This window comes from Ischnura elegans, chromosome 4 (assembly GCF_921293095.1).
Source record: "Ischnura elegans chromosome 4, ioIscEleg1.1, whole genome shotgun sequence".
Taxonomy (NCBI): Eukaryota; Metazoa; Arthropoda; class Insecta; order Odonata; family Coenagrionidae; genus Ischnura; species Ischnura elegans.
The window spans coordinates 98675036-98689306 of NC_060249.1; the positions used below are offsets into that span (position 1 = coordinate 98675036).

The 14271-nt window shown below is 34.8% G+C and overlaps 1 protein-coding gene across 1 annotated transcript in view; it reads right to left on the reverse strand.

Annotated features, from left to right (window-relative positions):
• LOC124157823 (nuclear receptor-binding protein) overlaps positions 1-7754 on the reverse strand; it is a 32241-nt gene extending 24487 nt beyond the window's left edge. Inside the window, exons 1-4 of the mRNA XM_046532854.1 lie at positions 7430-7754; positions 3058-3282; positions 2351-2481; positions 899-993 (exon numbers count right to left, since the gene is read on the reverse strand). Of these exons, the coding sequence (XP_046388810.1) occupies positions 899-993; positions 2351-2481; positions 3058-3282; positions 7430-7558 (580 nt within the window). The 5' untranslated portion in view covers positions 7559-7754. The remainder of the gene's footprint in view (positions 1-898; positions 994-2350; positions 2482-3057; positions 3283-7429) is intronic.
• Between the last annotated feature and the right edge of the window lie 6517 nt (positions 7755-14271).

A 14271-nucleotide genomic window follows, 5' to 3' on the forward strand; every position in this document is an offset into this window, starting at 1 on the left:
TTCTGATATTTTGCATCAGATTTTATTTTTTTTAAAGATCACGGGAAAAATAGAATGAGATTAAAAATCATGCACGGATAATCCGCAACCCGGATAAACCGCAGTCGGATAATCGAGAGTCTGCTGTATTACAAGTTTCTTTTACATCTCGATTTGCCGCCGACGTGTAGTAATAATTTGTCATAACAAATTCCATGAGGGTGGTGGCATCAATATTTGGTGTCCTAAAAAAATGCTGGTGTCCTATCACCCCCTGCCACATGCCTTTTAGGCGGCTTGCGGGGCATTATGTAGATGTAGATAAATTTCAGGTATACTATTGGAACAAGCGGCAATATTAACATCCATTTTTCTGATAACTAATACATACGAAGTTAAATGCTTGTACTTCATCATCCCGATGTTGAATTATTAATATCCCAAGTAATAATCGTAACAATAGCACCAGGAAAACTTGCCCAAAAATAACAGAACAAAATAAAGTGATGATGAGCGGCTAAATACTCCCTCAAAACAAATTTTACAGAATGCGCTTAGCTTATTTTTCAATTCCATATGGTTGTTTAGGTACCTATGACGTCAAGCCTGGCCTCAGCAACGCTCGGGTGTCTTCGCACAGTGGTCGACTCAGAGAAATTGTTCTCGATTTTAAAGTCAATTTTTTTATTTCTTTTGATGATGGATGGAGAAAATTCAGGTATTTTTGCGAGCTAATGTATCCATTTCACTTATTCAAAATAGATTTTAGAGCAATCAACGACCCATGCAAGTTCCCCATTAAGTTATACACAATACTATTATCTTCTCTAAACTAAGTATTAAATTGACTTCTCACAACAGAAAAAGTTAAGCACATTAATTACCACTTTAAAACACCAAAAACAACCAAGAAACATACCAGAGCCTATCTTGACGAGACCATTGTGTTGAATGAAGATGGTATCACAGGTTAGATTGGCATGCACAATGGAAGGCGAACAGGAATGAAGGTAGCTGTGAAAAATAAAGCCATATAAAAACACTGCAATAAACCTCTAACAGGAGCAAACCTCTCCCCCTTTATTCTATCCCTCTTGGATCAAAAATGATATCTAAACCATTCACTAACGAACTCATTACCCGATTCCCCAAAAAAATCTCAACAATAAAAACATCATTGATTTGGCTGACAGGTAAGAAATGTGCCCCAATGAAACAAAGGATAAGTCTATAGAACTACATATGCATAAAATGTATTCTTTTTGTTACCAGTTAAAGGGAATTTAAATTCATTTTTAATATCTAGCATAATAGATAAAACAAAGTACGTTATTACCTTATGTTACTGATTGCATTATCACCTAAAGCAAGGCTGTCATTGGAAATGCCTTTTGTCTTTACAAATTAATTAGTCAAAGCATTTCCTTGAGGACAGTAAAAAAATTTTCAGCCTTAACCATTACCACAGACTTAGATAAGGACTGGACACTTGCCCATAGAAAGCATTGCACACATACAGAATTCTTTGGGAAAATACATGCTTTTCTCATTTATTTTTCTTTCATGAGCAAAGCAAATACCAAATTACCACCACAATACCACACTGATAAATTGAAAATATTTCCCATTGTCCATATTTAGACATGTCAATCGGTGTTCCAGTTGTTCAGCTCTTCGTTCAAGTACATATGCTAAAATCGCAGTAAAATCAAAAATTTGAACTAGTTTACTATTGGTTACTAAGTAATTATAATATTAAATATTTAAGAATTATAATAGTTAGGCATTAAATAGTTTCTATAAATGCTTCAAAAAATGCATCAGGGTGATAGAGTGCATAAAAATCGCTTGGGTATGGAAGTCATTGATGAAATTGCGAAAGTACCAAAGCAAAGCATAAAGAAGTGTGTGGTATCCCTTTTGTACGAGAAAAATGAAAAGAATTGGAAAAATATCCTTTTTTCATATGCATTTTGTACAAGAGTAATGCTTTATTTGTGCAACTGTCCATGCTATCAACTGGTAAACAACCATTCCACCAGTGACAAATAAGGTTGGCAAGTTATAATGTGGTGGGTGTAGGAAGCCTCATAGTCTTGACCATAACTTCGGTCGGCATCAAAATGATGTGCCACTGTATTTTGCAAATTTATATCTAGGCTTCAGTGCATGCCATAAAACTGAATGCAATTTTTCTATGATCCAAAAATAGGTACATGATTTATATGTAGCATAGATTACATATGGGCATTACAAAAATATGTTGGAGCGAAAGAATCCTGTGTTGCCACGTCTTGCGCACAAAACTTTTCTTCCCAGCAACCGGCAAATAATATAATTTCACTTGAAGTATTGAAAATAATGTACTTACCTCAGAGCTGAAAGTATCTGGGTGCACCAACGTTTCCAGGCCGTTAGAGGCAGCCTTTTAACATTACGTTTAGTACGCTTGAGAAATTGTTTTAGCGATCCAGAGGACATGTACTCGGTAATAAAGATGACCTTAAATTGATTAATAAATTAGATTAATATGCATATCACTCTAAAAAATAAATGCGATCCGAAGAGGATCAAAGAAACCTGATGAGGAAGATAAGGATTAATAGAACAACGATGGCATACATTAATCTCAAGCTCAATTTAAGCATGCAGGCCTACCTACTATCAACTTACTCCTGTAGGGGATAAAAATCATAACAAAAAAATTAAGTGGCAGGTTTTCATATAACAGGTGGAAACAAAAAGCTTCCAGCAACAAGAAACCATGTTTCACTAACTTACCACATGAGTACAATGTAAAATATTGAAGAACACAAACAAAAAAAAAACTCACTCAAACAAGAAAAGATGAAGAATTAAAATTTAATTTCCCATGAGCTACCACAGAAAACAGCTATGCATACAAAAAGCAAAACTTGATGTAAATAATGACATGAAAGAAGATATTTTACAGACCCTGAAAATTATAACGAGTAAATCAATTACTTTCTACAATAAGGGATCAAAAGATAGGAATATGATAATAAGCCTTATTTTGTGTCAAAATGCTAGTTACCTTCATTGAAATTAAAAATTTACCCTTGGTTTGTCATCATGTGTATCAGTCCAATACCGATGAAATTTGACAATGTTGGGATGCTCTAAGCGTGTCAGATTTTCAAAAACAGCACGAATCTTCTCTTCCTGTGCTTTGAAGTTTTTCCTTTCCGAGAATTGTACTTCATTCCAGACAACCTCCACACCTTCCTCTGTGTCCATAGCCAAGTAGGCACAGTCTATGCCAGGCACATCCCTCTGCTCCACCTAGAAAATTCACAAGAATAAAGGATTGTTTTCAATTAATCCACATCCATTACCTATTAATGCAAAAACATTTTAAGGATGCGCTATAGTGAATCCACACTAAAACGTTTTAATGAGTAACATTTATGTATTTGCATGAGCAACTTTGTCCTGGGTTTACAATTGTGAGCAATGATGCCCTCCTAGATTCTCAAGAGTCTAATTCCCTCACCATGATTTTCAATGAGTAACTAGTTGGCTAGCTAAGCACTGAACTACCTCTGAACAACATCTCTGAAAATATCACTGCTTGCAGCGGTTTTCAACCTATTGTCTGCAGCTGAAAATTTCAATCGTCCCCACTAAGCAGAAACCTTGATTAACAGATGTTTCATTAAGCGTTAATAAAATTTCATTATTATTCTCAATATTAAATTAGAATCTATGATTACCTAATGCTCATACCCAATACTCCAATTTTTGATAGCATTATCCCTTTTTTCAATCTTCTATCATTTCCCCAGCGAGTCCCCCCATACAATCTTCTACTTCCCTCTTTCTAACCTCCTGTATTGTATCTAAGGAAAAGGTTCAAAAGATACACAGAAAACTTGACAGACAGACCCAAGTAAAACTTGATAAAAACGAGCAAAAATGAATTACCTATCTTTAATGGTTGATTATCCATCTCACATTTCCCCTCTTTCATGAAAGCTCTATTGCATCTCATTGCATGACACTCTAGAACCTAGCAACATGTATTCTTCAAAATGCATTGCATGAGCTATTAAACTTGTAAATATGTCCTAAAATTTTACATACATAAACTTTCATGGATTATTTGTCACATTTGCCGGATCTCTGCATCGATATTTTGTCTACTTCAATATTAAAGTATTTCCTTTTCAACCATGGCTTTGAATAAATGCTTGTGACTAATGCCATTTAAGTCATACCAAGGACTGGGCTTTTAAAATGAGATATTCATTGGACTTCCTGATGTACAGATGATACATTATTTACTATGAACACAAAACTTAAAGAATTTTGCACTGATGACCATTACATAGAGGAATTTTGATGAAGACAGAGAAAATAATAAGACTCAGGTCATTACGGTGCCTTTCACATACCTTCTAATCCCATCCCTCAAATTGAAATTAATGGGTTTCTCAAGGTTGTAGTTTAAGGTTGGGTATGCAGAAGTGTGGCTATCATGACTTGACCCTATGACCAGTTTTAACCTTATAATAAATTTAACCTGTTCACTACATAATCGACCTGACAGTCTCACCAAAATTCTATTTTTTTCAAACTGGCCATCCCCAAATCACCTGTTCTGCCGCCAGAAATAAAATGCATTATGGCATACTGCAAGTTCTGGCTTCACTCTGCCCTGACCAGTACTTATTGATTGAATACTCATTCACCAATTTTGCTTAGTCACTGATTTTGACAGGGATTAATAAATAAAAAGACATGCCTTTTTCCATTAGATCTATAACCAACTTCTCTAGCTACTCACGACAATAATCAATGGCCTAAACCCTTTCGCAGAAAAGTTGATGTCATCCTTATGCTAAGTAGGTTACTGCTTCCCAGCTACTCCTTGGCCTAGTGTTAGGGACTTCCTCAGTTCATTGCTGTTAAGACTCATGCCTAAAAATCCTTCCCTCAACAAAATACTCAATCTGGACATGAAAAGTGGGCATCAACTTACGTGTTTTCTAATATTAAACTTAAGAGATGGGCTGAACATGGGAGATATTTTTAGTCGTAACTTATTGTTTTCCCTTCCATCAACCAAATACTTTCAATGAATTGTGATTTCTGGCTGTGAACAACCACATTTTGAGTAAGGAGCCAAACTGATACCATTACGTACCATTGTGTTCCCAGAGTAAGATCAGAATAATGAATGCAAAATTAGCATTATCCACAATGAATGAGTTAATTCATTAACCTCACTATCTTTTCACATTATTTCATGGATTACTCCTTTATTCCCAGGTTTCCAAAGAATTCAAAATGCTCCCAAGGTATTTAATGAGTGGCCTAACCAAAATCAAGTTGCATATTTCTTCACTTTCTCAACAAGGACTCTTCACAATGATGCATTGCAAAAGCAGGAAATTGCTCAACACATTCCTTAGCACCAGTTTTGAAGTAATAGTAGGATGCAGGTATTTTACTTTTCGCATAAAAGCCTAGTTACACAGTACATAAACAGGTACAAGTTGTGGCATTTTTTACCCCCCACTTAGAAATTTCTCAATGGAAATATACCTACGAAAAATGCCTCTGACTAAAATAGCCTGATATTCTAATGCCGGATCCTGCCTACCAGCAATTCAACTCTTAAATAGCAATCTTTGGACAATTTACCCCAGGACTTATCTGCAGGACCTCAATGCAATGACATTCTCACTGAGCACATTTGCACAAAGGACAATCAAATTACACATTTTTTACAAATTACAATTTATCATTCTATTCCATTTCTTTAATTTCACTAAATTCTTATTTGCGATTGAAAACCAATGGGATATTGACTTACTTTAATTAGAACTTTCCTGTTCCATTTTACCAGGAACTAATTATTGCCGTAGATATTTTATTATTATACCAACTATTCACTTAAAAAGATGAGGATTTTATCTAAAAGCAGCTATTCAATGCATGAATTTTTGGGTGAGTTAGATTCTTTTTTATTAGATACTTTTTCATTTAGCAATGTTTAATAGTATGTCAATGATGATCGAATTAATGTTTATATATGTATATCCAAAGATTTTTCTTTATTATCTAATTATTTAGAGATGAGACAACAATTTAATAGCAGCATCAAGCTATGCCCTGTAAATGATGAATTAATAAATTATTATCACATGGTGTGTAATTATAAACTATTTCCTACATTGTCACCTGAATATTAGGTTTAATATAAAGAACTGAAAGACTGTAGCATTGTAATTGTCAAAATACTTCTCTTGAATCAATAATGTATCCATTCGTCACAGAGCAGTCCAATGGCACAAGGCTTAAAAAATAACGTTCACATGAATTTAATATAATATTAAAGATTGAATAGTTGTGAACTATAATATCTGTTTCTATTACATCAAGCTTAACATTTTCTCTTTCGACGTAGCATTCACTATCAATCTTTTATGCTTGAATCATGAAATCAACCAGCTAAGACAGATGCAAAAACATTCTTCACTCAACCGATTTACTATTTGGAGTAAAATTTATTTAGAAAATATTTAAGCATTAAATCATCCAATTACAGAGTACAAATTAATCCTAGTTCACCTCACGGCCTGATTGATATTAGGGACAATTCGGTTGAGGAAAAAATAATTATTATACATTTGACAGCCCTCATTATTGCATACAAAGTAACATATAATTGACTCCACCGACCGAAAAGAAAAATTGTCTTAAATGCCTCCATATGGTAATAATATTCTTCAAATTTTCTCTTCCACTCATTACCTTATTTGGTACGATATTATGATACATTATCTTAAAAAATGTAAAGATAACGTGGCAGGTTATGCTTCATTGACAGTGCCTCACATGTGAAATACCTGTGTAAGTTATTTGAGCCTTCATAATAGCAAGTATACGAGGAGAAAGGATTATCATGTCCATAAAAGCTGAGTGCATCGATGTAAAATTGCTGTAGCAGTAATAGGGAAACTAAGTTGGTAAATGAGTAAACTTAGGTAAAACAATTAGTGAATACGGTAAAACTGCGATTATCTGAGCAACAATCTCAATAACTCCCATAATGATTCATTTGTAAGTACTACCCAACCTTCATCTTCTGAGCTCAATAAAATGGAAATAATTACTGACTGAATTCATTGAAGGCACTAATCAACTTTCATAAAATTATAAATTTCGCTTGAGAAACACCTGAGATGCAATAAAACGAGAAAAAAATCTTCACATCAATAATGATCTTAAAACATACCGAAAAACAAATGTAAATACGAGGTACACAAATTATTCTCGGTGAAAATCTTTCCTTTTTCTACATCAATGTAGTGGTGCACACAGATACTATAGGGGAATAACAAATAATACACCTGCATAAGACACATGAGTCAGAGGCAGTAGTGGGAGCAAATAACAAAAGTAGAACGTAGATATTACATACCTCCTCTCGTCTCTTCAACCATCTTCCACAGGGGCTTTCTTCTAATATTTCACTCTCGTCTTCTGAATCCTCCCCACTTTCTCGGGGAGATTTGTGCTCTTGATCGTTGCTTGAACGACTACCCGGCATCTCTAGTCACTCCTTTATCATGGAAACCAATGCGCAAATTCCAATGATTAATCCAGAGATCCAAGGACCTTCAGTATCCCTTTCGCAGAACTCACAAACAACCTCGCCCAGAGAGTTAGATTGAGGAACGATTCTTGCTTGAAACGAGATGGACTGAAATAAATGAAGGAACGAACAACGGGAACGCAAAATCCAAATGGGCGTGTCTTGCACAAAAAGTAAACAACCAAGGTCGTGCTAAAATTAGCTCCTTCTTGAGTGGAGAAGGGGAACTTCGAATAGGGAAAAACGGTGAATGACGCTCACATCTTATTGTGGTTTATTTATCTCCTTATGGTAGTACGTTTTCGATTATTTTCCACAATCGGTCTATTATCTTCGGATAATCTCCGCGCCAATACTCGATCGATTATATGTACAAAAAGTTGATCGAGTGTTATGGGTTAAATTATATCCTTAATTTCTCATGTGTTTCATCGCATTTGGTGCCAATTATTTTCCAATTTTAGTGCATTTTTATAAAATAAAAAAAATTATCACGGTTTGAGGGTAATTTACATTTTACGTCGACGTAAAATATAAATTAACTTCTCTTAAACCTCTACGGCCGTGATAAATTCATTCATTACATAAAATGCTCTAGAATTGGAAAATAATTGGTCTTTTAATTTAATAACGATCGTTACGATTTGGAATAAATATGAGTTATTGCGTGGCCAGAAGCTTGACAAAAGTACTTTCACATGTTGACTTTATGCGCTGAAATAATTTTGACTAAGGTCATGGTTAATTCCATAATAATTATATTTAACGCTCAGGTTAATACATTACAATATGATATTCACTCCATGGTCATAATCTTCTAATATAATTATTAAGTTATTTCTAATATCCGTGTCCATAAAATATATGGTTTCTATCAATAGGACAAAATAGAGGAAGATCTTATTCCATTCCATTAATAATTCATTTCCTTTGTCACTACCATGAACATACACATGTATGTTCATGGTCACTACGTTCGCATTCTGATCAGTTCTCAAAAATGCCCGCAGAGTAACAATGATTGAAGTGCGATCCAATTTCTTCCAATATTTTGCATTGTACAACTACGTAGTTGTATAGTAATTGCAATTGCGAGGAATATCATAGAAAGTTATGAATTTGATAGATCACGAATATATATTCGATTAATTAGCCTAATTATAGCTTATTTCGCCGTGAAAATCGGATCGCTTTGCCCCTTAATGACGCGAATAGCAAAACCCATTTAAATGATCGGTGGGTGACAACAAGCTAAAGGAAAACTTGAATACTCTTTTTCGCTGTATTTGTGGTTTCATCAAGGAGGCTGTACATATCAACGACATTTACAACAAGTAGGTTGTAAATATCAACAACATTTACAACGTCATCGGGTTTCTTCCACGACTCCCTCTCCGAATAGTAGTGATATCTAGTGATTAAGAAGTGAACTTCTATGTCATAGGGCATGGCTGTATGGCGGCGTTTGAAATTCACGCAAGGAGCATACAAGCATGAGCGAAATCTAATATATGCTCATGATCGTGGATATTTGAATCAATCGAATCTCATGAGAATTTCTTGAATCGAGGAAAGTATAAATATTAATTTACCTAGCGTGCATAAGACATACCCATGTTCACTAAGATTATGATGCATCAAGAATCAATACAAAAAATACAGTGCACAAATATAACTCCATCTTTAAAAAGTTCCATAAGAGTATTGAATGTAAATTACTTGATATTTATTACAAATATCTAATATATATTATATAGGCTATAGCCTTTCATTCTGGACAACCCAATCTTCCTCATGCTTATCTCATTTCACACATCACAAGGGCCTACCCAGGATCAAAACTAGAGGAGGGCAACCTGTGGTCGCTCAATTTGAATCACAGAAAAGGTTATGAAACAAAAATTTCAAGAAAATGATAACTGCGCTTAATTGTTTTTATTACTTGATCTGAAAAAATATTTTTATTACATTATATTTAATACTGACTAATAATAAATCACTTTTCTAAGATTTTAAGAAATTATTTTTCAAAAATTTCATTTTGAACTTAATTTACTATTGCTTCTAGGAAGGGGTAACTGCCCTCCGCTGGGTACGCCCATGATCACGCAGTCAACTGTGGTAAATTATAATAATTACAGCCGTTGTTCAGCAATTCAAGTCACTTCATATAACCTTCAAACCACCTGACATGTTGGTGAGAGTATCAATACAATCCCTTTGAAATGAACTAGTCCCCCAACATTCATGTCCTAAGCAAATGAACCTCCTGCCCTAACAAATATTTTTTTTAATCAGAATTCTTTCAACTTTAAAGTTGGCCAAGTCAGATATGGAATAGATAATTCATGCATATCTTAGATTTTGATATAGATAAGGAACACTAAGGCACAAGCAGAGCAAAGCCCTTTGTAGCATTATACTTGTTCATAGCTATTCCCACGGAAACAGTTGGGAACCATGAGCTTAATACTCTCAGAATTTCCCTGTACCTTGATTCCGTGAAATCCCTGCATGTTATAAAGTTAATGTTATCGATTAGCAGGCCTTAAGGCTGTCTGCAGGAAATATATAGGTATATCCATGGATACTCCATCTAGCGCTTCAGTGACCTTCATCTAGACAGCAGAGGTCAACTGTTTTACGAGAGGGATCTATGGAGATTGTCAATGACTTTGGCAACCTTAAAGGCCGCTTTACACGGTGAATGATCTATCGAAAGATCATTCAAATGACCATCATTCACCGTGTATAATATCCTAGGGTTTGGCATGCTGATTCACCAGAAAGTGCGGATTAGCCTTAAGTGATATTTGACCCATGAGGGTCAACAAGTTGACAATATGGGTACATGGACTGTAACTATTATTGATTTGGGCACCCTTTAACACCAAAGGCTCCATACCTTGGTAGTCAAGTACACGCCCTGTACCCTTCTATGGGTCAAAATTGAATTTTTCCTAATAAAATCACATATGTATGTAGTTTGATTTTCTCATGCCCGTAAACCAAGGGAATAACATTTTCATAAAATAGTCACTTTTTTCTATTTTGAAATTTTTATGCTTGGATACCCAACTAAGCAACATCAAATTTTGCCCTTGTACCCACAATATGCTGTCAACATTTCAAAAAATTGGTGCAAGCCAAACAAATCTTACAGCCTTTTCTTTGATACATGCCATCAAAATTGAACAACTTTAAGTGCCAAAAACTATAGAGATTAAACTGACACTTGCTCAATGGGACAGTCTGTGTTAAATCGTTCAATGCAAAATGATATGCTACATTAGTATATGAAACAAAATATTTTTTCATTTCTCTATTCATACGATAAATATATTTGTATGTATTTTTTGCATTTTTTAATAAAAATATTTTTATTGTTCTATTCTACTATAATGCAGCTCTTTTGGCCTTCATTATACTTCCAGTAATAAAATATTTTCAATATCTTGAAAGTGAAATAGAAATTTTTTGAAATCTTCAAAATAAATACCTAATTAACTTTATGATTAATTGTGCCAGTTAGTGACGTGTCGATCATGAACGATTCGATCAAAAAGATTGAATCACTAGGTGAATCAAATGACTCATGATTCATTTCGTTAAACAAGTTGATCATCAATCACTCCGACTTCCGGTTTCATATCAATCATCCTGGTTTCTGGTTTATTTCAAAATTTGGAACGATTGACGCTTGATCTCTTTTCGACAGGGCAGAAATAGTTGAGAGAAAATTAAATACTATGTTATAAAGAACTGAATACTTGTGTAATCTTTTTCTTATATGTTTTCCAGCAGTTATCAGTACTAATAACACAAATATACGTAAAAGGAAAATATTAAGATGACTCTTGTAGGAGAACATTAACAAGTAGAAGTTAAAGCTGTTAACATTTTATTGTGCCGTTCATAAAATTATCCTGCAGATCAGATTCATGCATAGTGTGTGGTGTATTTTGTGTTATATTTTGAGATATATAGTTAGAAATTATTCTATTAGTGTTAAGAAACTGTGGCAGTTTTGCCTTCCCAAATATTTTCATGACACTACTTCCTTCATTTTTGCAATCTAATGTACTCATCTAGGAATTCACAATCAAAATAGTATATGAAATGATAATATGGTTAGCAATCAGGGTTACCAATGCTCTTCGCAGATGAGGCAGTATTTATTTGATTATTCAAAGTGATTAATTACATCCATTGATAGAGTCTTTTCGATATTGATTCCTTTTGAGTCTTCTCAATCTTGATTCCTTTGAGTCTTTTCGATCATAATGATTGAATCAATTGATTGAATCATTTATGTGACTCGAGTCAAAATGATTGAATCACTAAAATTATCGACTTTGCCCATCACTAGTGCCAGTGGTGCAGCGAGGATTTAACCCCTCCCCCCCTAGAGCACAGAGAACTTTTTAAGTATAATCCATTTTACTTTATTGGATTAATAATACTTATAGATTAGTGTGAGGATTGATAAAATACCTCTCAAACAGCTGTAAAACACCATTTTGAACAATTTATCTTAACCTTCCCCTACTAAGGCCGTGTTTCCACGGCTTGAATTTTCCGATGCTAAATGCCGATGGCCATATTTCCACGGCTTGAATTTTTCGACCATAAAGGCCGAAAGCCGTGTTTTCACGGCTTTGCGGTCAAGCATACCAAGTGGGTCCCAAGCACCAATAGGGTCCCTAGGCATGAGAGGTCCGACCCTTTCTTATTGTCCGCGTGGGGATTATCTCGGCCCATTCCGTCACTGTACCAGTGGGCTAAATGTCTCACTCAAGGAAGGTGCTAATGGTCACTTATTTGTTTATAAGTTAGAATAACTAAAAACGTAAATGTTGCAATTATTGAAAATCATTGCCAATAATTACATTCAAGATGTTCTGCCGATCGTTTCCAAATTTTAAACGGAACTCTAGCGTTCATATTAACAGAGTTCATCATCACCTAGAACAAATTTTGGAGATGCTAAGGTTAGATGTTTAATTGTTATTTTTAAACCTTACTAGCAAATTTATAGGAGCGATATTGTTATAATTTACATCTAAAGATATACGTTACTCTGTTAGCCACATTCTAAGTGTACATCCATTTCTCTACTTTACATTTGCGGTGAAATTTGGGGAAATATCCGATTGAACTCCTATGAAAAAAAGCCCTGGTAATGTAATAAAATATGATTCTCTTCTCTTTCTTATTTCGTGCGTAATATGAATTTACATTTATCTAAATGAAATTACCTTTTAAATATAATTTAACCTTTTCAAACAACACATTTGTAAGATTCAAGTAGTTTTATGAGAATTTTTCAGGAAAATATTCTTGAAAAAAATTCAAAATGTTTCATTCTCATGTTTTCAGAATGCTCGTGGAGAGCAGACGCGAATGAGGATAGCATGGATTTGGGCATCTTGGATCTAAAATATGTTAATATCACAAATCGTAAATACCTAGAAGTATGCTAGGTACACGGAAAGATTTCATTCCCTTAAAGTATTTGTTGGTCTATGATATAATGCTCTTTTGCTGAAAACCCTAAAAACAACCGTAGAACTTCGTTTAAAAGTTCTAGAAGCATTGCAAAATGAAAGGTATAAATTGATGAACTGACATTTGCTGCAATAGTAACAATTAAAAAAAATTACAATTGCACTAGTAACAATAAACTGACCGCAAAAGTACGCCGTGATGGGCTGCCTTCGGGAAAAGGGTCGAGGATTATATTTGCCCAGTTGCCGAGGAAAGGGTCCGGCACCCTGCTAGGCAAGGTCATTATGTGGAGGAAGCAACTACCGGGGCAATTCCTTGCCAAAAAACAACTCCGTACAGGGGGAAAAAGAAATGCTCAAAGCCTTCGTACAGCCAAAAGCAACTTTCCGTGAAGGAGCCCGGCACGAAAGGGTTCAAAAGTTTCTGGGGGAGGGCCCCCGCACCTTCTGCTTACCCTGGTGGGTATTCCATACCCATAAGACCCCAGTATTTGTTGTGCCTTAAACCCCCTGACCTCCTAGCTGTGCCCCTGAATTGTGCTACTATGTTTCAATAATACTGGAAAGCAAAATTGGGATTTCCTTTTGGTAAAAAGTAGTCACCAGCTAACTTATCTCATGATTTAGGTCTGTACACATGTTGCATATAAAACTTACCAAACTCTCCTCATATGCAAAAGGTGGTCCAAGTGGTGAGATGAGAAAAGCTTGCCCGACTACTTCTCATCATTCGTATACACAGAAATAACATGCAATTTTAAATTAATCCTAAATGTACCACATATTTTCAACCACACCCCAAGATGATATTGTGGTACTTGATGTCATGATCCAAAATTGACTTCAGATATAGTAGAACCAATTATTATAACATTTTGAAAAAAAGGGCACTTCTGAGGAAAGTCGGGGTTTTCATTGGCAGTGGGAATTTCTTAAAGCCAATAATAATGGCTTAAGTAGTAATTTCTTCTGCTTTTAATGTGATACATCAATAAACGTTTTACTTCCATGTAAAACACTGATCCACATTGCTCTCCAAACTAGCCTTTTCTGCATACCTATTGCAAAAGTCACCAGTGTGTGATACGAGGAAGTAAAGGGTGGAATGACTTTCTCAAAACATGGAAAGCTCTATACATACTATAAAAGCTTGGAAGAAAG